The 26,589-nt window shown below is 37.7% G+C and overlaps 1 protein-coding gene across 6 annotated transcripts in view; it reads left to right on the top strand.

The window, feature by feature from the left end:
- Positions 1–26,589, top strand: part of BLNK (B cell linker) — a 111,752-nt gene that overhangs the window by 77,698 nt on the left and 7,465 nt on the right. For 2 of the 6 annotated variants that reach the window (XM_034430472.3, XM_034430469.3), the window contains 15 exons: positions 1,447–1,503; positions 5,297–5,346; positions 7,488–7,525; positions 7,964–8,120; positions 11,770–11,918; positions 13,374–13,461; positions 14,409–14,468; positions 15,259–15,284; positions 15,841–15,866; positions 16,737–16,847; positions 17,769–17,811; positions 20,513–20,546; positions 21,792–21,864; positions 23,745–23,775; positions 26,425–26,467. In XM_034430472.3, the coding sequence (XP_034286363.1) occupies positions 1,447–1,503; positions 5,297–5,346; positions 7,488–7,525; positions 7,964–8,120; positions 11,770–11,918; positions 13,374–13,461; positions 14,409–14,468; positions 15,259–15,284; positions 15,841–15,866; positions 16,737–16,847; positions 17,769–17,811; positions 20,513–20,546; positions 21,792–21,864; positions 23,745–23,775; positions 26,425–26,467 (986 nt within the window). The remainder of the gene's footprint in view (positions 1–1,446; positions 1,504–5,296; positions 5,347–7,487; positions 7,526–7,963; positions 8,121–11,769; positions 11,919–13,373; positions 13,462–14,408; positions 14,469–15,258; positions 15,285–15,840; positions 15,867–16,736; positions 16,848–17,768; positions 17,812–20,512; positions 20,547–21,791; positions 21,865–23,744; positions 23,776–26,424; positions 26,468–26,589) is intronic. The other 4 variants (XM_087871708.1, XM_034430470.3, XM_087871707.1 and 1 more) reach the window with 3 other exon arrangements.

Here is a 26,589-nt window from a genome sequence, read left to right on the forward strand (position 1 = left end):
GAAGATAGAGTTTTGCTGTGGCAACCAAGTGCCCCTTAAATCCTAAGAATGAATCGTCATTTCTTCACACATTTTGTGACTCTAGCAGCCTGTCAGGCTCTGAGAAGGCCCAGATAGTTTCCTTTGCCGAGCTAAGACAGAGAAATGAGGTGAAGCGTGTAAAGAGAGAGGAAGCGGCATCAAAAGGAAGGCCATAAATTGTAACAGAGTTGAACACAAAAGGGGAACTGGTGACATAAAATGGATAATAATAATAATAATAATAATAATAATAATAATAATAATAATAATAATAATAATAATAGTAGCCTTTATTCTCTTTGCACATCATGTATACAACGAAATTGGTTGTTATCTGTGTCTAGAGAGTTCCTGAGAATACTGAAAATCTAACTCCAGTTGCACACGTCCTTGTGGACTTCAAATCCCAGAATTCTTAAAGTTGCCAAGGTTGGACACTCCTTCTCTAACTGAAGGCTAAGAGTCTCTCTCAGGGAGCTGGAAATCATCCGACGTACAATGAGAGCTTTATAATAAGGCTTAGCCAGATGGGTGTTATTCTTTGTATATAATCTCTTCCTGCCGCTTTATCCATTGCCATTGATACCAATGGCTCTTTTACTTATCTGTTGAGTTCTTAAAGAGCAAGCAACTGTTGAAGACCAAATCGAAACCAACTTTATTTTTCCTAATCAGATAGCAATGTTGTCCTTCATGGCAAAGGTCATGAAAGTTCAGGTAGTCCTTGACTTACAACTATCCATTTAACCAAGTGTTCAAAGTTATGATGGCCGCTGAAAAAAGTGACTTATCTGGGTTTCATGATTATCACATTGTCTCTGCAGTCATATGATCAAAATTCAATCTTTTGGCAACCGGCAGGGATTTATAATAGTTCATATGATTGTTATTTGTGACCTTCCAAACTGACTTCCAATAAGCAAAGTCAATGGAGGAAGCTGGATTCATTTAAAGATTGCATGCCTCATCTAATGACTGGTGATTCCCTTAGCAACCATGACAGAGAAGTCATAAAATTTGACGTGAGTCCCAATTGTGGTTGTAGACTACTTGTAGATGCTTGTCACAAGAGTACATGACCAAGCACTCATTGGCTGCAATCTTGAAGTATATATATGAGGGCGACATTTATTTCATGCAATTGTCAAACTTCACTTGAGTTTTTAAAATGGTGTTTGAAGGGAACCTTTTGCAGGTCCCATCTAGAATGGATGCATCCTGCAAGTGAATGTGGCTGCCTAAGCTGAACATTAAACTGTTGTTTGTTTTTTGAGATAATACAACAATATTAGTGGTGTGCATGTCTTAGGCAATTCCATTTATTAAAACAATAGAAATTATTGCTAAAAGCCTTCATGAGCAAACAAATCTAACCTACTTCAGAAACATTGTTTGGTTTATTCCTTTTCTCCTGTCAACATATAGGTTCCAAAATGAACAAGTGGCCTTAATATGCAAAACTGGAAAAAATACATGGGATCGGTATGACAATTTAGCATCGCACAAGTGCTGATTGTGTAGCATGATGTCCTGTTTCCTGCTTTCAGTGTGATGTTGTTTGTGTTTGCTGTGTAGGCTTCAACCCACTCTTATTGAGCAAGGATTTGAAGCATAACTTTCTCTCTTCCTTCTCTTTCATCAGCTCCATCCAGAGGGTGTTGCTCTAGCTTTCCAGGTCATTTCTTTACGGGTACAGAACCAGGATCTAGAACAGTGATGACTAACCTTTTTGCCGTCGCGTGCCAAAAGTGGGAGGAGCGAGGTGGGGTCACGTGCGCGCGTGCTCACACCCATAATTCAATGCCCCCCCACGACATAACCCCCACACACATGTGTGCACGACACCCCCCCCCCTTGCTTGCCCCGCTTTTGGCACATGACAGCAAAAAGATTACTGATGGGCCCGGAAGGCCCATTTTTCACTCTCCCCATGCTCCAGAGGCTTTCTTGGAGCCTGGGGAGGGCAAAAATGGCTCCACCTCCCCGAGGCCCTCCGGAGGCTGGAAAAAGCCCGTTTCCTGATTTCCGGTGGGCCCAGAAGGCCTAAAAATTAGCTGAGCTAGGGCAACGCTTGCGTGCCCACAGATATGGCTCCGCGCGCCACTTGTGGCACATATGCCATAGGTTCACCATCATGGGTCTAGAACATGGGGTCCAACATTTTTGGCTTGCCTGGGCTGCATTGAGTGAAGAGGAATTGTCTTGGGCCAGATATAAAATACATAAAATAGTTAATGTATACAAATCACATAATTAAGTTAAAAGTTTATGTTCTTGTGGGGCCACGTTAACTAGCTGTCCGGGGCCACGTTTGGTCCATGGGCCTCAGGTTGGACATGTTTACTCTAGAATATTAATTTCAGCAAAGAACCATGTCATGTTGCACTTATTACATGATATATGCCTGGAACATATTTTCATAAGCAGATCTGATTTACCACATGCTGAAAAAAAAAACCTCCAGTTAGGCACATCTTCCCACGGCACGTGGGCAGATGTGGGAACCTGCAAGTTTTTTCTAAAATTAGCAAATAGCTCAAAATATATTAAATGCTTTGTAAAAGCCAACCTCATTTCTAGAAGTAATTGACCAGCCTCAAATTAATGTAGAAATCCAATAGGGTGATCAAGGAATTCTTCCACTATATGCTAAGATGCATAGGTAAAATATTAGGTCTCTCAAGGTGTAAATGATAGCATACAAAATCTAACCAATGATACATTCAAGATTGTCAAGGACTCCCTTTATGTAGTTGGGTAGGGCAAGAATTGACTGAATGTCCATCAAATTTCTCCCTGCAATTTGCACAGAATATCCAACCCTAACTCTTAAACCTACAGGAATGTTTCAGAGGGAGACAGGACTTCAAGGGGGAAGAAGAATTGGGAAGTTTGTCTTCTCTGAACATGGTTAACAACTCAAAGGCAGGGCTTTTTGTCTATACCAAAGTAAACCTCATGGAGCTTGATAGGGTTTCCTCCCAGATAAGAGATGCTCAGTATTGCCAAGTAGCTTAACATAGTGTAGGAAAGAGGCAAGCAATGCACAGGATGTTCCTCCGAATCAGATTTTTGTTGCCTCCAAAGAACTCCCAGATTTCACTGCTGAAATATAGTAGTAGAGCAAAAATGCTGATTTTTGGTGACCCTGTTTTTCCCACTTGGCCACCAGCCACAATCTTTGTACAGTAGTTGTTGGAGGCTAAAAAGAAAAAGTCAGAAAGATCAGTCCTCCCCGACTGCAAAATAATAATAATAATTATTATTATTATTATTTTTATTATTATTATTATTATTATTATTATTATTATTATTATTATTATTGGTTAATCTTTAGTGAGATTCACAGCCTTTGAGGCTGGTTAATAGCTCAGCAGCTTGAGTCCTAACCAAGGACCTAGGAACTGTTAAGGTATTATTATTATTATTATTATTATTATTATTAGTATTAGTATTAGTATTATTAGTATTAGTATTATTAGTATTAGTATTAGTATTATATCTGACCTCCTTTGCCCCACCCCAATCTTAGAAGAACCTTCCAGTTGAGACTCCTATTTTAAAAAACAAGTTTTGGGGATTTTCATGTCATTGTTTGGATTCAAATTCTTGCAGTTTTAGTACTCTAAATTAATTAGTTAATTTAACTATTAATTTTCTCATCGGCAAACGCTCATCCTTACTTGGCTTGACTTTAGATGCTGCTTTTGAATAGGTTTCTTGAGTTTGGAAGATGCGGACAATGTCAAAAACGCTTTGCTGCTCCAGTAATCATCTTTCTTATGTTCTTTAGAATGAACTTCTGTTTAACTCTGGGAGAATAAAACTCCCAGAGTTTGCAGGAGGGCAAAATGAGAAGGGTTTTTTTTTTATTGTTGGTTTCCTGGTGTCTTAAGCTCTTGGCATCATTCTCATTCGTTCTTGCCGAGGAGACCTTGAAAAGTGCTTTGTAAACCTTATTTCAGAAACAGTTTCCTTTTTTTCCCTATCTGACGTCCTCAAGGTAGTGAATAACGTCAGTGGAAAAAAAGATGCTTACATGAAATCAAGGTAAAAGCTTCTCTGAGGGAAGATCGAATTTCGGTGACTCCATGGATACGTTCTTTCTTTGTTTGGGTTTGAGTTTTTTTTTTTCTTCGCAACAATAAGAAAAGAGTGGCCACTGTCTCCTCTTGGCACGCTCTATTTCAGTTTCCCAACCCAGCCATTCCTCTTGCTCTTCTATGGGACTTCTTGGTGGAAGTCTCTTACTCTCCCATCTAAATATTGACTAGGTCTGACCCTGTTCAGTTTTCTTTAAAGTCAGCTAAGTGCTACCACCAGCTCTGGCAATTGTTCTTAAAAATTAATATACAAGCATTAAATTCTATTAGTATTTTTTAGCCTTTGAAATAATTGCTCAGCGTTACCTACCCTGGATGTCCCTCATAGTCTCAAAAGCTCCTACACAACCTAGTTAGCCTTTTCAAGACCAGCCAAGCTTACAGTGATAACTGTTGAAAATAGAATTTAAGAATCATGAATGAGATTTTTGGGGAGATAGAGCAATCTTGACTAGGAAGCCATGATCTCACCAGACATTTGTCTCTTGGCCCAAAGACAACACCAAGTTTCCAAGTTTTGGATGCTGTGTGTATCTAAGTTGTGGGATCTAATATTCTCAGTGATATATTCAGTACTTGTCTTAAAGGAAAAGCATTCATTTAAGCAGAATATTTCAATCAAAATAACTTATGACCTGAGGTCCTACTCTGATTAGATTTGCATAAATCAATAGCGGGTTGTTTGTGATGGAAGGAATCAGAAGTGGCCCTCAAGTCTTTGTGAAGCTCAATAGAATTAGAAAACAAAGCCATATGCTGTTTTTCAACTACAAAATACCGATAGAAATGAAGGATCCATTCCTGTTTTAAAATACCAAGAAATTCTGAAGCCAATTCTATCACATCCTGTTAGAAATACAAGGTCCATGTTCTATTTTGCATTGCATAGACTGCATTCTATAGCTTAATGACTAACCAGCAACCTGCATATCTTATACCTGCAACTGTCTGTTAATTGTCTTTTCCACAGAAGTAGCCATGTCTGACTGACTGAAAAGCAAGATTCTTTTGCGTTATTGTGTTTGTCTTGCTTAGTTTCTTTGGAATTCTTGTCAGCTGCATGGGTCTTTTCTTACTGGCTTCTGTAGTTGCTGTAGTCTTTGCTCTGGTGCCAACTGTTGCCATCCCATTATTATACAGAAAATGAAAAATGACTCTGTTTTCCCCCATAGGTTAACTAGTAAACCACCACCAAGCATACCACCTGTTGATTATGTTCCAGGTATGTACTTGACTTTATTAACACCGTTATTAGATTTTAGGATTGATGCAGGCATGTAAATCAGAGGTTTGGGATTCAAGATGGTGGCATGTGTACATGCAAGCATCACATCAATTAGGGTGGAAGACAGTTCCTAGTTTTTCCTGAGTTGTGTCTGTCAGGTGATTTATATGACTGAAATGTGTGCTGGTAGTCCTTGTCTTATGACAGGCTTGGTTCACTTAACAACTGCAGTGTTTACTTAATGACCACCGTCAATAAGATTGTAAAATCGAGTCAGTCATTATGACTATTATGACTTACAACCATGATAGGCTCCATTATGGTCATAGGTTAAGGACTAATGTATAAGTGTTTCCTCAGTGATATGAGAATTACACCGAATAAATCTTTCCCACTTGCTAAAGTAATGTCTCTCTGCAAAAGCAGAATACACTACATAGTAAGAGTGCCTTCAGTGCATATTATACTTGCCACAAAATGTCCTATGGATCATACTTATCCTTCAGCACCCACAAAAAATCCAGGATAATTTTCTCTGCTTTTAGAAACTAAAATAAACCACAGAAAGTTGCATCAGCTTGTAGGTCATGCCCTAACAAGCAGAAAACTATCTGCAACTTTTGTTTAACTATATTTTGGAGGAATACTCCAGAGTGTCATTTATGAAGCTCAGCAGCTTCATACTCTACCTAGGCATGATTTACAGGAGATCTCCTGTAAATGAAGATCCTTTATAATCAAACTCTGTCTCAGTCCTAGCTTTTATAGGCCTTTCTGAGTTCTCATTTTTCTTATGGAGAACTTTGCAGGTAACAGGAATATTTGCCCAAAGAACATATCTACTTGTCACTTGTGCTTGTAAGAACAGTTGTGTTGGTATTATTTGTGCAACCTACATTCAGGAAGTTAGTAGCTGCCAATCAAGCAGCCCACAGCCATTGTGACCAAGGATCATTTTATTCCCACTTCTGAACAAACACTCCTAAAATCAAAGGAAGTTATTTTACTCATACCCCAACTCAGTATTTTATTTTATTTTATCTTTTTTTTATTTATCTTATTTTTTATTTTATTTCATTTGTATTTATTTTATTTTATTTTATTTTATTTATATATCGAAGTGATTCTTGGGCATTTAACAGCGATTAAAAACCAACAAGGAGTACAACACCCATTGATATATAATAGGGACAAGTAGGAACTGTGTAAGGCAAGTAAAAAAACGTCAAATGGCAGCCATGATTTAAACCCCTCCCCCCTTTCTCCTTGTATGTCACCATCTTGATTTTTTTTTTTTTAATTCTCCATATGGACTGCCCTGGAGATGGGAAATTACAATTCTCCTCTTGGCTCCTGATTTGTTAAATGACTTTTTTTTAAATGTTAAACAGTGAAGTAAGAGACTAGCATCCAACAAAGCAAAACATCAATTACTAGCATTAAATGTATCTGCAGGAATTCTTTCAGCCCTTCAAAGATCTCATTAGGCATATGAAAACTAACTATTTTCTCACAAAATGCAAAGATTGTAGATACAATAAAGCCTGATTATCAAATCCCACTCTCACACAGATTATCCCAAATTTCAAAATAATTTTACATATTTGATTTGTTCATCCTAATCGGAAGTTTGATTTTGTACGATTGCTCTTGTACTTTAAAATGTTCAAAGACCAAGCGTCAAACAAATAAAAAAGTGTTTGGAAGAAAATGGCAGCCAATTCAAACATTTAAATGCAATTTATATAATACATTGACTGATTTTTGCTATACTCATATTAAAAAAAAAAAAGACAATCAAGAAGAATGCTGGAAGAGTTTATTGCCAACCATTTAACTGTACAATTTATTTTCATTAATTTCAGAGGGTGCCATCCAAGATTAATCTTTCTAAGGATAAATCAGTTAAAATTCGCATGCCTCCATTTAATCATGTTTTAGAGAGGGGCCTTAAATGTCACTCGGCCCAGTCTATCTGGTTTTGCCAAATATAGTGATATAAATAATGAATTAATATTCATGTAATCCTAACTTTATTATAGAACTGGAGTAGAGATGAGAACATTTGTCTTTGACATTTTGCTCAGATGACTGCTTACATAATTTGACGAACAAATTAATTCTAATTTTTATTTTAGACCGTTCAGAAGAAGAGGAACAGTGGTCAGATGACTTTGTAAGTTTCTTCGCCACTCGCATATCTCCAGGGCATCAGCAGGGGCCGTCAAAACCAAGAGAGCAGCTGTCCCAAAGATCTTTTTGGCCAACATGCTGCAAGGACAACCAAAGCCTATTTTATCCCTAACAGGTTCATGCTATTATGCAAGCCATGATCTCTATTGTAAGCCAAATTACTTCTGCTAGCATCTCACCATCTAGAAATGGATGCAATGGCCTGTCATCCAATTAAATTATGATTGACCATTCACATCTGAAAACAATGATTACAATCTGTGTGTAGGGCCCAAAATTATGGGACTTTAGGTAATATTTGGGTGTCATTAAAATAAGGGATTCTTTTAGCTGTCGAAACTCATAGCTCATAATATATTGAACCGTTTTTAAAAGTCGCATTTCATAGTTTCCTAAGAAATTCACAATCTTCTTCTTCCAGGACAGCGATTATGAAAATCCAGATCACCACTCGGATTCTGAGATGTATGTGGTTCCCACAGAAGAGAACTGTGACGACAGCTATGAGCCTCCTCCAAGTGAACATGAGCCAAAGACGGTCCCAATACCATTCACATGTGCTCAGGGTGTCTATGCAGGTATGTCCATCATGTCCACACTCCTGTTTCTCAAGATCAAAGTCAATGATATGGAATTCAAAGAAACAGAAGAGTTTCAAATTGAGGGAGAAACTTTTTAAGATTCTGGGAGGTCTAAGGGCAGATCATCCATTTGAGCACACACACACACTCACACTCAGACACACTTTCACATACATTAAAAAAAAAAATCATGGTTTTTGATACATTATAGCCAATAACAGAATAATCAAGAGCAAGTAGAGAAACCTACAATGCAAAAATAATTCTTGACCTATATATTTAAATGAATTCCACTGCCTAGAACAGTGTTTCTAAACCTTGGAAGCTTGAAGATGGGTGGACTTCAACTCCCAGAATCCCAGGAGTCCACCCATCTTCAAGTTTCCAAGGTTGAGAAACACTGGCCTAGAATGACATGCTGATAATTTTAAGTTGTCCTTTGGATGGGGATCTTTCCATGTGGATGACCCCAGGGCAATCCAACCCCACTTGAAACATTCATACCTGTTCTTCTTCAAGTTCTCATGTTTAAAAACAACAATCCTATCATGATTGAATCTCTTCTCATTCTATTAGAATTTCATTTTGCTACATTACCCGCAAAGCAATCTTTTTTGTGGATTATACCAATTTTAGATTATTTATGAACATCTTAACTAATCCCATGAGATCTCCTATAATGTCCCTTTGTTATAACAACTATGCAGGAGCTTACATTTTCTTTTGATCAATGACCAGTCAATAAAAAGGCCTTGGAAAAAATTGAACACTTCAATGCTAAGCTTTAGTTTTGCCCCAGCCAAATAGATCTAGTCTCAAACCAAATACAGTGATCCCAAAGATACAATTACCCTTGAGGGCTATTTCTTAAAATAAAACTAATCATATACTGTATGCTTTTTTTCTGAAATACTTAAGATGGTTTTGGATGGTGCACTGATGAGCCTCCAATATTGTTAATGAAACTGTTTTTATCTAAAAGTAGAATAATAGAGTTGGAAGGGACCTTGGAGGTCTTCTAGTCCAACTCCCTGTTCAGGCAGGAAACTCTATACCATGTCAGACAAATGGTTGTCCAATCTCTTCTTTAAAACTTCCAATGTTGGAGCATTCACAACTTCTGGAAGCAAATTGTTCTGTCAGGAAATTTCTTCTTAGTTTTAGGTTGCTTCTCTCCTTGATTAGCTTCCATCCATTTCTTGATTCTCTCTTCCTTGTGGCAACCCTGAGATATTGGAACAATGCTATCAAGTGATCCCTAGTCCTTCTTTTCATTAAACTAGACATACTCAATTCCAGCAACCGTTCTTTATATGTTTTAGCTTCCCTAATCATCTTTGTTGCTCTTCTCTTCACTCTTTCTAGAGTCTCAATGTCTTTTTTACATTGTGGCGACCAAAACTAAATGACTGAATTCATTTTATCCAAATTGCTATATTAAATATTGAATTATGGCTATGGAGATTCTCAGTCATCCAGGTCATGGTTGTCTTAAAGGTGCTTTTTCAACAGGCAACTGGACTTCCTTTGCTTTTCCTTGAAGACATTTCTCTTCTCATTCAAGAAGCTCCTTCAGTTCTGACTGAAGCTCAGTTTTGAATTATGGGTTCAGGTCAGCTTTGGTGATTGGTTGCCTGGGAAAATCCCAGTGCAAAATAAACTGAGTAGGAATCCTTTTTGGCCCCTTTTTGGCCACCTTGTCTTTAAACAACAAAATGGAAACTAACAATATTTTTCAGCTTTTTTTTCTGATTCCAAGCTATCAATGATTCAGGCTGATAATATGACTGCTTTTTTAATGACACGAATAGATTTAAGGTGGTCATTGAGTATTGGACCGGTACTTACTGTTAAAGGATGAAACATAAATTTAATCATATTTAAAAACTAAGATATTTTCTGATATATATTTAATATATTCCACATATTTAATGCAATATACTTGAAAAAAATTGATTCTTTCAGCCAGCATGGTTTAATTAAAATTGAGTGGTCTGAGTCAGATATTTATAAATCACATCTCATTATTTGGAAGAGTCATTACAACATCCAATGTCAAACAATGACTGGAGCTAATAGTATATCATAGTTCCAGCAAAGTAACTTGTGTTTTTGTTATACAATAGCATCACAAGGATACCTTCAGATATCCTTGTAAAACTTTTTGGACAGCTTTGATAAAGTGTGTTACCCATTGTCTAAGTCAAGCAATATAAGTGGTATTTGATGGTGGTTTGCTGTGATAATTAGATATAGTCTTGAATAATCCAATGTTCTTAAATCAAATTGCAGATGCAAACGAGTAGGAAACTCAATATATTTAACATCTTTAAGGAAACTAATCTCATTTAGTATAGAGACAGAGACCACAGTTTCCACTTCCCAGACCTGAAAAAAAACCAGTTTAATCATCTTCAAAGCCACCAACATCAATGTGCTTAAAAACAAGGAGCCAAATTACTTCTCCAAATCACCATAGATCATATAGCATGAAAAATCCTATTGTCTCCATTCCATACAAAAGGGAAGTAAAAACTTTTGATTTCACTTCACCCAACGAACATCTGTGTCCTTGCCTTTTCTTGCATGTCATGTACCAAATAAACAAAAGTCCCAGCTGTTGAACCAACCTTCCTGTTGGCAGAGCTGAAGTCCAGGAGCCAGAAAGCTCCGGCAATATACAGTAAGATAGGCATTCTGGCAAATGGAAGAATAAACCACCCACAAACACACTGACTTTTACAATCGAAAACGAACTGTTTTTAATATGACTAGACTAGACTAGATCTAGTCTAGTCTAGTCTAGATCCTCTAGACTAGAGGATCTAGTCACAAGTCCTGTGAAGAAATAAACTTGCTCTGTTCTTGCGTATAATCATTTCATGTGATATAGACTTTCTCTTGCAGTCCAAAACAGATTCATGTGGTTGTTGGTGCTATAGAACTTGCTACAGTTTAGTAGGATTCCTGTTGTGGCCCATCAGCGGCCTGTGCAGCTAGTAGCTGATTCCGACAGTGAGGAGGCTGGTGTGGTGCTGCACCAGCAGTCTGTGCAGCTGGCACTCGAGTCAGACAATGAGGAGGCTGGAGAAGATGTGGTGCCAGAGGCAGGGATTCAGCCAGGGCCTTCAGAACCTCCAGAAGCTCCCATAAGTGAAGAGGAAGAAGAGGAGGAACCTCTTCTCGATGCATGGGCGCACAGAGCTGCCAAAAGGCAGGAGTGGTTCCTCAGGAGAAGGTCACCTCGAGAGTGGCTAATTGGCCACTCCCTTAGCCTATTTAAGGAAGGATGACAACTGAGGCAATTTCCAGGGAACAACTTCATTCACTCTCCTTAGTTCTCTTATCAGTTTCCTGCAAATTGCTTCTGGGCTTTCTGCCAACTATAGTAAGATTACAATTATTTATTCTTTGGATTCTTGTAGGCTGTTAAGAAAGTTAATTAACAGCTTTTATTTGAAAAAGACTGATTTAATTTAGTAAACTAAGGTTTGTACAGACTTAGTGTGTGCTGCGTTCTTTGGGGTCCGTAGCTGGGGCAGAACAGATTCCATTCCAAGGAAATACAACTGCATGAAAATGGAAGGGAATGCCCTTAATATTATTTTTTAAAATTATACGTAATTTTTTCTTCTGCTGTCCACAGATGACAAACGATCTAGCAAACCGAAGACGTGGCCCTCACCTATTCTGCCAAACCAATCTGCATCTCTATCAAAGAAACCAGCCACTTTACCGCTACCGCCACCTGCTGTTCAGAAGCCTAAACTCCCACCCAAGCGAATGGATGATGAGGTGACACTTCCCATTTTGATTACACTGACTCCATTTTCCGTGAGGGATGGAACAACCAGGCAGAAGAAATCTGCTCTTGCTGTTTTTTCATGAGACATTTATTTTCCTTTTTCCATTCCTTCTTGTAATAGGAGGTTAAATGGCAAATTTAATCGTACTTAAAGCCGCTGATAAGAGACAAAGCAGACTGACAAAGAAAAAGGAAGCCAGACACGGAGAATCAAAAGTCTGTCAATAAAGATTTCAGTTGCAAAGCTACTAAATTATACCTAACTTAGAACTTGGAAGATAGCAAGACAAATTACTTGAGTCAACCAGCTTAACTAAGGGGAGAGTAGGCAGCCTGGATCTGCTTGCTTTTGTTCCACCTGACTTTTGAAAAAGTTTAATAAAACAAAATGATACAAAACCAAGACATTAACATGCTATAAATAGAAAGCATTCATTTCTAAACATTCTATTTATCAGCAGAAATGGCTTTGGATCAGGGTTTGGTTCTTCTTACCTTTACTACCGATTAGCATCGTGCCCGCACATGCTCGCTTTGCTCGTGCGCGCACACGCTCTTCAGTGATGTGCAGAAGCTTCTGCGCATGAGCAGATCACTTCTGATGACGTCCGGGTCAGTGGGCGGAGCCTCCCGCTGGTTTTTCTACCGGTTCTTGTGAACCGGTCCGAACCGGGGGCAACCCAGCACTGCTTTGGATCCCAAAGAGATCCTACTAGAGCAGTAGAGAACATTCTGAGACGAAGTTGTCTTCTTGGAAGGGAACATCTTGTGCCCATATTTTGCAGCCTTACCTGGGGTAGGGGGATCTTGTCACAACAACTCATGCCCTTGTCATTGCCTGCTTAGACTACTGCAACATGTTGTACGTGGGACTGCTTTTAAGTTCATTCAAAAGCTGCATTTCGCACAGCCATATGCTGACCAGAATTCACTGATAGAAGCATTTCACACTATGAGATTTCAGATTGAAGAGCAATCTCTTATTCAGGAAATAGATCCTTTCCATTTGAGATTAACTTGTAATGCTTTTGACAAGATAGACAAAACTTGGTTACCTGGATGAGTCAGAAAATGGACACTATTAAGTTCCATTTATTTTAAAGTTGAAACATTAGCAATAGCACTTAGATTTATATACCACTTCACAGTGCTTTAGAGCCTTCTCTAAGCACTTTACAGAGTCAACGTATTGTCCCCAACAATCTGTGTCCTCGTTTTACTGATCTCAGAAAGATGGAAGGCTGAGTCAGCCTTGAGCCAGTCAGGATCAAAGGAATCGAACTTCTGGTGGTGAGCAGAGTTAGCCTGAAATACTGCATTCTCACCATTGCACCATCATGGCTCATTTGGACATGCATAAAACTTTACTGAACATTGAGAGGAAAGCATTTGCTTGCCTTATATTAAACATCCAAATATTAAATCCTTGCTGCATTTTCTTTTAGGCAGATTATGTTGTACCAGTTGATGATGAAGATGATGAAGATAATTATATAGAACCCACAGAAGAAAGCACTTCACAACCTGTAAAACGTAAGGTTTGGATTATTTTCTTTGCAACTTCAGAAAGACAGGGATGTGACTAAGGCATTGACTGAAATATGTGAAATATACGCAGGAGGCTATTTTAAAAAAACACCTGTTATCAAGAGTTTTGAATTCATATTAAGTTTTCCTTTTCTTATGAGAAGGTAAGGACTTTAAAAGGAAGAGTGGAAGATTGGGTAAAGAATTAGGGCCAAGTTTAAAAAAAATAGCTTCTATGAGAAATAAAAACAGTGAGGACTAGAATCTTGGCAGCTTTTTAAAAGATATTTCTTGGGATTTGGAAGACATGTTACTTTCATTGTACTGTATATAATATATTACACTTTAGAGTAGTGTTTTTCAAACTATGAACTTTAAAACGTGTAGACTTCAAATCCCAGAATTCCCCATGCTGGTGAGGAATTCTGGGAGTTGAGTTTCACGGATCCTAATGTTGCCAAGTTTGAAAAATACTGCTCTAGATTTTACGGTGCTTCTGATTCAGAGATTTAAAAAGTGCTTGGAGCACAAAGAGAAATTCATAGCACCTACCTATACATCCTTCAAAATGCATCAGTACTTGGGATCGTACAGGTGCAGCTGCTTTCAGTGTCACGTTTCTATCTCTTACACTCCTGAAAGCACCTTCACTTTTACATCTAGTATATTGTATGAGCCTTCACATGAATTTTTCCAACTGTGTCCTTATATATTTGGAAAGAAAAATGACCTCCAAAATTAGAAAAACATGCATTTCATTCACCCTTTTGAAAAAGCAACCTGAATTTACAAAAATATGCATATCACTCACCCTTTTGAAAAAGCAATCTAAATTTTCAGTGGCATGAGCAATAGTAAAACCTTAGGTAATTGATCAGCATGGGGGGCTAAACTGTGTTTCTGGATTTTGACTTTCTCAGAAATCTCTAATACTTTGCTTTGATCATTTTTAGCACCCGTGGTGAACAGATCAACCAAGCCTCCCTGTTCTGTGCCATCACCTTCCACACTAGGTAGGAAAATTTTGCGTTTTATCTTCCCCAAATCATGCAAAAACGCAATCAGTGGGTTGTGAAATGAGTTCAGCTTTAATTCTAGGCAACCAGATTGGTTACATTCCCTTAAAGAAAAGTAGGATTCAAAAAGGAAATGAGTTACATGTTTTAAGAATGTTTCCCCATAAGTACTTCAGACATTTGCTGTATATAAGGCACCAGACTAGAGAACTCCTCCTCTTTTAATATGTATTTCAGGCACGAAATCCTGTCTTTAGCTAAATGATACAGAGATGAACGCAGTGTAGCCAAAGGTTGCATTTCATGTTAATTATATATTTAGCATGACTTGAAAATATCTAATATTTTCTTCAAAGCCATTTCTTAAGGCTAAAGTGAATGGAAAATATGTTAATTCCTAGCAATCCATTAAGAAATAAAGTAAAGACTACCCTTGAGTCAACTCTTGATTATTGCATTGAAGATGTTTTCTTGGTAGCATTGCAAAAGTGGTCAGCCCTTGTCTTCTTCTGGGGTGTTCTTTCATTGCCCCAGAATTTGGCCGATTCAGAAAGCTAAGCAGGTCTCTTCCTAACAGATCACTAGAAAATCTCAGGGTTAGACTGGGAAATCAAAAACATAACTGGAAGAAGGTATGGGCAAAGCATATCTATATTCACATCCACAAAATCACCAGAAAACTTGGAGACTTTATTTAAGACTTTATTTAAATGAAATCTTTGTGTCATTCATGTCCCTAGTTTTGCACAGAAATGGTTTATTTCTGTTTCTATCCTCTTGTCTGCAGATGTATATGAAGTTCCTGAGGAAGAGGTAGGATGTTGTAGATATATATATTTTTAAAAAAAAAAAAAAAGACTTACCTTTGCAGGAAGAGAAGAAATATTCAGAGCAGAAAGAGGGAAATAACTCTTTGTGATATATGAGTGTACAAAGGAAAGAGGAATATCATGCATATGTTCAAAATTGCATTTTATATATAGCGTTTAAGGACGCCAAATCCAATTTTCATCTCCTTTCTCAAAATGGTACCAATGAAATCCATTTCTAGGGAAAGGTAAGAATATCAACCAAGTTTAAATCTTACTCGTTTTGCAATGATAATTTAAAGAATAATATGTTAACAATATATATTAGTTTTCTAAGATAAAATACTAGTAACAAAAGCTTGGATCAGCAAATTTGACATGTTTATTTGATCTGCTTTTGAAATTCACTATAGAAGGAACATCATATTTCAGTTATATGAAGTAGTTGTCGCAGCATCTCCTACAAATTGACAAAAACTGGCATTTTAGAGGAAATGTTCCTTAAGAAAATTAAAAACCTAATGCAATTTGTAAATACTAATCTAATTCATTTTCTCCAGCAGAAATCATCACCTCCATTACTCAGGTAACTTATTGTTCACTCTGAAATTATAAGTAAATGTTGCTACATAGTAGAGGTTATTTCCCCAATTTATTTTCTCCTAAAAAAAGTCTTAATCTAAGGTATATAATTGTAATTTTACAACACAGCGGAATTTTAGTGCAATTATGTATCGCAAAATAGCTGATGTGAGGTCAGGCAAGAGACAATTTATGCTAGAATTCAAATATGACTATAACCTTCTTTGATAAACCCAGCTTTTTCTATGTGCTGCTTCTATGTCTCCATCTGCACGTTGTGCATATCATATTGAATACCTGATTCAACAGTTTCACACTGAAATTAGGTACTTTAATTCTACATAATCCCCTAGCAACTGATATTTGGAGAACTTTATGAGGCGGTGGCAGAATGTAGACGAAAGAGTAGCAAAGACTAGGGGTGGAGTCAAAAAAAGAATCAGCCTGGAGTCACTAAATGGGCACAAATAAACTACAACTTATAAATACAACTTCTCTTGAATTGTATTAACCCTTACATAGCACCAGAATATTGCTTACTGTTAGTTGACTAAAATCCTGTGCATGGGCATGAGCAATACATTAGTTTAATTGGAATTTAATGTGTGGCCTTGGATTTTTGTGCCTCACATTAATCTAGTCAATTAATGTTTAGCACTATTTCAGCGCTAGATAAGGGTTAATGGAATTCAAGAGGGGTTGGACTTAGTTCATTTGTGGCTATGTAGTGACTCTAGGCTGATTCCTCTTTTGACTCTGCCCCTGGCTCTGTCACTCCTCCATCCATACAGAACTTTTAAACATCTGTGGGGAACATGACTTGGAAATGTAGTCATCCTGTGTGGAAAATCTATTTGTATTTTTTGTCCCTAAGGATATCCAAGCCGCTTCCTCCCAAGCCAGCTTTGAGGCCATCTGGAGGACTTTCTCATGAACGCAGCATACCTAAAGAATCCTTCACATCCGATACATTTAAATCAGACAGGTTAGTTTTTAGTTTTAAAGACGTTTCTCTAAATTGCTAATGAATAGAATTCATGTTGAGCATTTAATGTGGTTTGGGAGTAGCATTCTACTTTGACCAGAAAGAGTCAGGTTTGTATACAGTTATACAGCCACCTGTGTACCTGTGTTTTAATCCAAGTTTAAATTTGGCCTCATTCAAGAACAGATAGGACTTTAAAAAAAAAAGACTAGATCCCATGAAGCAAATTTAAATAAATTATTTACCATAAGAAACTGCCACATTTACTATAAGGAGTCAAAACTCTCTAGGCTTTGCAAGCTGTGCTGATCTGGCATTGGTCTTTATCCAACTGGGAGACCAATCCAGTTAAAGTCCATGTACTTCCTCAATATAGGGGATTATTATTTATTTTTTATTTATTTATTTATTTTCAATTTATATACCGCCCTTCTCCCTGAGGACTCAGGGCGGTGCACAGCCAGAATTAAAAACATGAAACACAAATATTAAAAACAATTAAAATCTATATAAATTTGGCCCAAAATTTAAAAAACCACAAACCAATTAAACATTTAAATTTTAAAAAATTTCTTCCTAAGCCAGCCCGGCTTGCTGGAAAAAGTGGGTTTTAAGGGCACGTTTGTAAAAGTAGTACGGCTTTCTGGAGCTGATCTATTGATTATAGTTCTCATCAGCCCTAGATAGAAATGTGCTGTAGTAGCTGATGATGATGAGAGCTTTATTGTAGGAGATGGAATATATACTATCCATCTTGGAGGGCATCAGGTTTAGGAATTGAATTTAATATATCTCCTTTTTAGGTAACCCAGCTCAGTTCGCAGTGGAAAAATACCCCTAAAGCAATCATTGGAAAGCAGTTTATTGCAGTTTTATTTAAAGGAGAAATATAAAGACTAAAACATTTTCTGTTCTTTCCAGAAACATTTTACCACTTCCAAGGCACCGCCCTTCACCGAAAGCTGTAAGTATTTCACATACAAGTTCATAATACAGTATGAACAGTCTGGACTATTGTAATGTGCTCTAGATGGGGCTGCCCTTGAAAAATACCCAGAAGCTTCATTTGTTTTGGAATGTAGCAGCCCACACAATTTTGCATACTCATGTAACACCAGTTTTGCAGGAGCTGTAATCTACTTCTGGGTACATTTCAAGATCCTGGTTATTACCTTTAGAGCCCTATATGGCTTGGGGCCAGGCTGCTTGAAGGACCACCTCTCTTCCATTGTATCCACTTAGCCCATCAGGACAGGAAGGCAGAGTATGCCGCAGGTCCCATCTGGTAGGAATGCATATCTGGTAGAACCATGAAAAAAGATTTTCCAGGTGGTGGCCCCTTCTCTATGGAAATGATTCCTCCAGAGGTAGGATTGGATCCTGACTTGTTGCTTTTCTGAAAGGCACTGAAAATGTGGTTTGCTAGCAGGCCTTGGAACCATGAATAGAGATGGAGATGATCGAGGGGTTGATTTGATTGTGTGGCTATAGCCAGGGGACATGTATGGTTTTTATGTTGTAGAGTTTTAATATTGTAAGCCACCTGTGTGGGAGTTGGGTAGCCATATAAAGTTGCTTAAAAAATAAGTTATAAAGACACAGTGAGATTCCACAGGTAGGGGAGGGGAGGGCAGAGGAGAAAGAGAAGATATATGACGTATCACGACTTCCCCTTCACTAAACCAGGCATGGATGTGGCCAGCGGGTGACATATCTGGCCTGCAGGCCGCGAGTTTGAGAGCCCTGTTCTAGTCCATGCTTATATTTAGAGCCATGACATATTTAGCCCAAACTCCAGGATAATTAAAGTAACCTGTCTTGCTCATGCCTAAATATATGTATACAAACCTTCTTTATCAGAGTCTTATTTATTTATACTTCATATTTCTTAATCGCCCATCTCCCTCAGACTCTTATGTTCTATGTCCAGATCTGGAATGGCTGCCATTTGGGATTTATAGAAACTGAAATTCAAACCTATAACAAACCATGCTTCAAAATCTGATTTTCGCAAAGCCATTACAGTGTTTATTCTGGATTAAACAGAAACCCTGAAATCCTATTTTAAATGCTTCTGAAATAGGGATTGGATGGCAGTATGGCCAAGCTCATTAATTGGGGCTTTTTATTTTGGTGCCATTTGAACACAGTGCTTAATAATACCAATGTTTTTCAAGCTGGCCATTGTTTTTTCTGTAGCATGTAAAGCTATTTTTATTGGCTCCAGATTTTATCTTGCTTTGGATTAATGCTGTGGGTCTTCTGATCATATCTCACTGAAGGTATATCACAATGTTTCCCAACTTCGACAATCTTAAGATGAGCGGACTTCAATTCCCAGAATTCTCCAGCCACCTTAGAATCAGACATTTCAGAGGATTCCCTGTCTTGAACTTTCCTCCAACATACTCATCAATTTTTCAACTACCTTGGCAGATTCCTTCTCAGCCATATATAAATCTATGGACTATGGATGGACTTATATATGACTGAGAAGGAATCTGCCAAGGTAGTTGAAAAACTGAGGAGTAATGTGTTGACTCTGACCAGGACAGGAAATGAGCTAATGAATCATAATGGGAAGCAGCAGAAGCTTCTCACAACATTAAAATGAAAGGAACAAGTTTGGCAAGAGAAGACTAATTCATTGAACTCACTAGGATGCTAGAGATTTGTAAGCAGGTCAATCCCAAAGGCATGGAAGGATTACGAAAAATGGGGCAAAGCCACACAATCTGCTCATACAGAATGTCCATAAATGTGCAAGCATTTCTGAAAGTTAAGCCTGTGTACACATTAGTTTTAATATGAGAGCCAGTTTGGTCTAGGGGTTGAGGCACCAGGCTACAGAAGAGAAGCAACCTAGAACTAAGGAAAAATTTCTTAACGATAAGAGCAATCAACCAATGGAATAATTTGCCTTCAGAATTTGCTGATGGGTGGTTCATCACTACAGGCTTTCAAAAAAAAGACTGGACAAGCCATTTGTCTGAAATGGTATAGGGTCTCCTGCTCAAAGAGGGGGGTTGGACTAGAAGACCTCCAAGGTCCCTTCCAACTCTATTCTATGTTCTGTAAATCAGGAGACTGTGAGGAGTTCTAGTTCTGCCTTAGTCATGAAAGCCAGCTGGGTGTGTCTTCAGCCCAATTCACCTCACAAGGTGGTGGTTGTGGGGAAAATAGGAGGAGGGTTTGTTGGATATGTTCACCACCTTGAGTTATTTGTAAAAATAATAAATGGCAGGATACAAATAAATGAATATTGATGCTGCTGTTTATGGATGACTATGGAGATTCTCAGTCATCCAGATCATGGTTGTCCCAAAGGTGCTTTTTTTCAAGAAGCAACTGGACTTTCTGGGGGTTTTTTGGAAACGTTTCGCTTCACATCCAAGAAGCTTATTCAGCTCTGAAGAAATCCTTCCATTCCCCACCATTCAGTCAGAGCTGAAGAGGTCCAGTTACTCTTGAAAAAAGCACCTTTGCTGTTTATTGATGTTTTTATTGATTTTGTATAGAACTAGAATTAATTAATTTGACGATGACATCTTCATTAAGTCATATAATAAAAATAAATAAGTACCTTTGCAACACACGTCATCACAATACCTAGATTACAATTTGCTCAGAGCTGTTAAATAATCTGAAAACTGTTTTAATTTCAGGATCCAGAGGTCATTGGAGCTCAAACTGATGGAAGTAAGAATATTCTGCCTTAAAGACAAATGTGCAGGGACTTCTAAGATAACTAGGAGCACAAAAGTTGCTTCCAAATTATCAATGTTTCATGTTGACCTGTGGATCATTTCATGTGATCCTGTGACTGTGTAGGAACAAAACTGTTGCACCATATCAAAGCGCATTGATTTTGATGACAGGTCTTTCTGAGTTTTTCTAAGAATTGTTTGAGCTTTTCATTTTTGCTAGAATGTTTTTTAACAGGTGAGGAACCTGTGGCCATCTGATGTTGTTGAACTACAATTCTCAGCTACCCTGATGAACATGATCAGCGGTGAGAAATTACCATATGAAAATTGTACTCAACAACATCAGGAGAACCGTAGTTCCATGTTAGCTTCAAAAGCTGGTTTAATGTAGCAGATAAGAATATGTCAGTTGTGGAATCTTAGCCTTGAATTTCACCTTTTCCACATATATAACCTTTCTCAACCTTGGTAATTTGAAGATGTGTAGTTTTCAACTCCCAAAATTCCCTAGTACATGCTGGCTGGGTAATTTTGTGTGTTGAAGTCCATATATCTTGAAGTTGCCAAAGTTGAGAAACACTGCCTTAAACTAATCATTTTCTCCCTTTGCCTCTCCCTACCATGTTAAGGGAATAATAATATTAACGTACTGCAGTTGAGCCATTGCACAAATGATGAAATAATACGAAATGCTTGAAAGTTTCTGTATTTTTGATCCATAATTGTAACTGTATATGGATAATATACCAATTGTTTCTGGCAAATGCTATATGATGGTATATGATAAAACTTTGATTTTTATGAGCCTCCGTTCAGTGGACTTTGGATACAACGATTAAAAATTGCATTTGAACTGTATCACAAAGCAATGTTTGTGCTGTCTATGTAAACTGGAATTTAATTGACATTTGGCTTTAATAGACACAGCTTTTCCCCACTTTGTCTATAAAATCAAATTTTTATTGTATGTTATGTTATCAAGATGCTTTCAAAATTTTGAGTGTTAAGGTTGAGCGTTTTAGGTATTTTGAACTGGACTGGGTAAATCCTATGAAAAAGGAGATTCATACGTATTCCTGATTTTTCCAATACAGTTTGGTCAGTGGATTTGCACAGTTCTGATTTTCAGTGGCTTTCTTATACTCAAAGCAGTAGTAGCAGTAGTCTAAACTTTAGAAATGTAACATTTTGTTAACCAACAGTTACATTGAACTAATTACTGTCTTTGGATTTTTAGATAATAGCAGCAATGGTGCTACAGAATTTAAACTTCCTTCTGTTAATGTTCCATCGCCATTTCCCAGGATCACGTAAGTGTTTTTTAAAAAATCATTCCTTCTCACTACGGAAACTGTTCCAGTTTTTGTAATCCTTAAATGCATTATTTACCAGAAGCAATGTAATGGTTTGTAATCATTTTATACACCATGTTATTGAAGTAGTTAACTGCTCTGATAGATTGGCTAGATGTAAAGAAAGGTTTTGTATATTTTAAGCGCTTCTGAGAAGGCAGTGTGCAAAGTCTGTGATGTACGTTTAAAAAAAGGGATAGGGCTTTGATCACATGATCACAGTTGCCATCTTGACTTTTTTGACCCATCACCCATTCCTGGCATTTGTTCACCCCTTTCCAGCTGCGCTTAGTTCAAGCAAGTTTCATCATATTCTAACATTGTTTAATATCAATAATTCCAGACCTTTCTGGTACGAGTCTGTGGACTCCTTAGACTGATCTGATATCAGGGCCACCCCACAGTACAATGTCATCCTTTGGGAGGTGGAGCAGTCTAATAGAAGCATTGCCCAAATTCCAGAACAAGTTGGATTGTTTGGAAAACAGGCAAACACTGCGATGGAATTAGCCAGATAGACATCTAGACACACATGTCATTCCTCTTCTGTGTAAATAGAGGCAAGGGACTTCCTTACTCTAAGAGCTGCCATTTTTGCTCTGATGGCAGCTCAGTTGATTATTGTAGGCTGCTACTTGCTTCCAGGAAGGGACACTAGCATTCCTGGCTTCTTTCCTGGATTCTGGGGTTGCCCGAATAAAAGACAGTGACAGAACCAACTTGAAAATGGTTTGGAGAGATCCAGAAATGGAAATGGGAACAGCACTTAGACTTATATACATCTTCACAGTGTTTTACAGCCCTCTCTTAAGTGGTTTACAGAGTCAGTATATTGCCCCCAACAATCTGGGTCCTCCTTTTTACCGACCTCGGAAGGATGGAAGACTGAGTCATACTTGAGCCAGTCAGGATCGAAGGAATCAAATTCCTAGCAGTGAGCAGAATTATCCTGCAATACTGCATTCTAACCACTGCGCCACCATGGCTACTGTGGTGCTATGTACTGTATAAGGAAATCCTCGATTTACATAATTAGGACCAGGGTTTCCATTAAGAAAGAGAGTTCTCAAGAGAGTTGTCAAGAAAGTTGCACCCGGTTTTACCACCTTTTTTGCCATTCTGGTTAAACTAATCACTACAATTATTAAGTGAATCGTGCAGTCATTAAGCAAACCTGGATTCCCTTATTGACTTTGCTTTTGTTGGAAGCCAGCTGGGAAGATCACAAATGGCAATTACTGACCCTGGGACATTGCAAATATATGCAGGTTGCCAAGCGCCCAGATTTTGATCATGTGACCATGGGCACGCTTGCAGCAATCATAACTTTGAGGACCAGTTGTGGGTCACTTTTTTCCAGTATTGTCGTAGTTGCTAAATGGCTGGTTTTAAGTCAAGGACTCCCTGCAGAAGGACTTTCGAATCCAAACCTAATGCTTTCTCCGCAGATTGCACCAATGAGAACGAGATACCCTGTGTTTATAAATTGTGTGGTGGTCAGAGCTAGCTAGCTTCACTTTATCATGAATTGTATCAGTATGGAGGCAGTATGAGAGACTTCCGTTTAAAGAAGGGGTCTCCAACCTTGGCAACTTTAAGATTTGTGGACTTCAGGTCCCAGAATTCCTCAACCAGTAAAGGAATTCTGGGAGTTGAAGTCCACAAGTCTTAATGTTGCCAAGGTTGGAGACCCCTGGTTTAGAGACGTGCAGGAGAAGGACTTGCGTAAAGAAATATATCCAAACTTGGGTGCTCATAAATTGGATCGTGAAAAAGAAGGCTGCAAAGCAAAAGGAAGTTTAATAATACTCTTGCATCCGTACTTTTTTTTTCTGCAGAAAAAAGCAAATGACTCCTGCAATACCGCCGGTGAGTTTTGTGTTTTTAAAATTGTCACACAGAAGAGCAATTCTAAAAGCAACCAAAAATAATTAATTATATAATCACCACCTTGTTCAAGCTATGTATCTACCGTGTTTTCCCAAAAATAAGACCCTGTCTTATATTTTTTGGAACCCTGAAATAAGCACTTGGCCTTATTGCCATGTGCTCAAAAGCCCGATTGGGCTTATTATCAGAGGGTGTCTTATTTTGGGGGAAAGAGGGTATTTATATACAGTACATATATGCATATATACATATATTTATTTTGCATTCTGTTGGATTAAATTGATCGTATTATGCTTTTTTTTTTTTTGTATTATTGGAAATGCATCAATCATTACAAAACGATCTGAAATTTTCAATGGTATCTAAAATATTTGGACGTAGCCTCTGGCAAAATTGAAGTGCTGAATCATAGGAAGTTTTATATAATAAACACTGTGTCAGCACTCCATCGTAACCTGACACACTGATTCAAGCATAGGAAATGAGCAGACATAGCGAAGATGTCATAATGTACCCAAAATCTATATATATAAACATCACTTTTAATAGATGCAGTCATTATCAACTTGAAACAAAGTGGATAAGAAATTAGACAGAGCAAAAAGAATTGGCAAGCTATGGCACAGTTCTATTTTGAACAGTTCTATTTTGAAATCTGGGAGCGACAGACCAGTGATATCTGTTAATTGTGGGCAGTTAGTGTAAACTTGGATTAGTTGCAGCAGGACTATCCCAACAGATGTTGGATAGAAGAAACAAGCACTGGTTGCAATACTTGTTTCCAATAGTTGGTCTCTATTTCTGTGATCAATATTCAGGATTATTGATAATAATAATAATTATTATTATTATTATTTTTTAACGTTTGTATTACATGTATTTTTATCGTTCGCTGTTCACCGCCCTGAGTCCCTCAGGAATAGGGCGGTATATAAATTTAATAAATAAATAAATAAATAAATAAATTACATATTGTTAAACTTACTGACTTAATTGGAGCATTTTTTTGTTACTACATTACCTAGCACATTTATATTTCTGTGTTGGCCTGTTAAAGATATTTCCTTAATATGGATTTTGGCATTTGTTTTCTTTCCTGTGACCAGGACAAAAGCCTTTTTCAATATATTTAACTTCTGTTCATATTGAAGAATCAATTATAATTTTGATATTGGCAATTGCCAAACATTTACATTGTTTTCTGTTTATTTTCTCTTTTGAAAGACACACATTATGATTCAGAATTGATTCCACTGCTAACATAATGAATATGCAATGGCTAATAAGACAATTGCTCAATGCCCAAGCTATAATTTGCTACAGTGAACATAAAACTCAGTAAACTTTATTGTCAAGCAAAAACAATAATTCTAAATGCATTAGCCTACTAGAGTTATGCAGAGTTTTAATTTCCAGATGTGATTCAAAGATAGCTACATAAAATATACAGATTGAATTTATTCAAGAAAAAAACTCAAATTTAGAAATTGATTTGATGCTTCAATTGCTTTTGTCAGGGAAATCAAGGGGGTGATCCAAACAAGATACTAGCCCTGACCAAATGAATGAAACCCCACCCCTATATTTTTCTTGACTGTACACCACCTTGAGTCCTACGGGAGAAAGGCGGTATAGAAATATAATAAATAAATAAATAAATAAATAATATTTGTGTGGTTAAATCAAATTGCTTTAGAGTGACAGCTTGAAACTGAATCTTAAGTGTTTTGAAATACAAATCAGAATGTCTCAAATGAAAACGAGTCAACATTTCAAACCAAATGAACAATTCCAATGACTTGTACATACCTTCTATCCACAAAATTAATTAGTATTTTAAACCAATCTAGCCCACCCCAATGCTCTTTGGATGGGTTCCATTTGAGTTGCTCAACTGGATACTGACTATGCTGACTAGGGATTTATGGATATTGATGATCTACCATGGGGTGTCAAACTCAAGGCCCGGGGGCCAGATCCAGCCCATGGGGTACTTAGATCTGGCCCATGGGGCCATGCTGGAAACAACAAAGGACCAGCCCGCGGTGCTTCAGCCAGCGAAAATGAGCTCCTGCTCCATTTCCGGCTGCCACGTGCGACCCTCCTGAACTCCGTGTTCACTGGCAGAGGGTTGCAGGAAGCTGCGGCAGCCGAAAACGGAGCTCAGGAGTCCATTTTCACTGACAGAGCACTCGGGCCACCACAGGCGCCCCCGACATGAGTGACATCGAGCTGGCCACACCCACCCCAATCCCCCAAGGTCAAGCACAACCCTGATGCAGCCCTCAATAAAATAAGAGTTTGACACTCCTGATCTACCACATCTGGAGCGATCAGATTGAGAGAGGTTATTCTAATTTTTCAACATGATTGCCTACCAAATCATCATCTTCAATATCCCATTACTAAATGCAAACGAGATTATCTGTAAAATTAACTGCTTCTGCAGAAGAGCAAGTACTCAGCACACTACTGAATGCAACAGAAATTTATGCAATTTATGTATTTGGAAATGCTTAATATTGTGGTATGTTTTATCAGACATTCTTTCTGTTGATCGTAAGTCTGAGAAAAAAAGTGTATAAATAAAACTTATTTATATTTATTTGCTTTAATTCGATATTATAGAAACCAAGCTTACCTGATAGAGACCACTTAAATATTGCTGAAGGTAAATTGCTTTTTTTTTCCTTTTTAAAACTTTTAATTTTATTGGTGATTGCCACTTTTTCTATGGAAAATAATATCGTAGCAGCGGTGGAACATATGAATTATCTTACCAGTAACTTGCTT

Source organism: Pantherophis guttatus, chromosome 6 (assembly GCF_059756535.1).
Source record: "Pantherophis guttatus breed Tessera chromosome 6, ASM5975653v1, whole genome shotgun sequence".
Lineage (NCBI taxonomy): Eukaryota > Metazoa > Chordata > Lepidosauria > Squamata > Colubridae > Pantherophis > Pantherophis guttatus.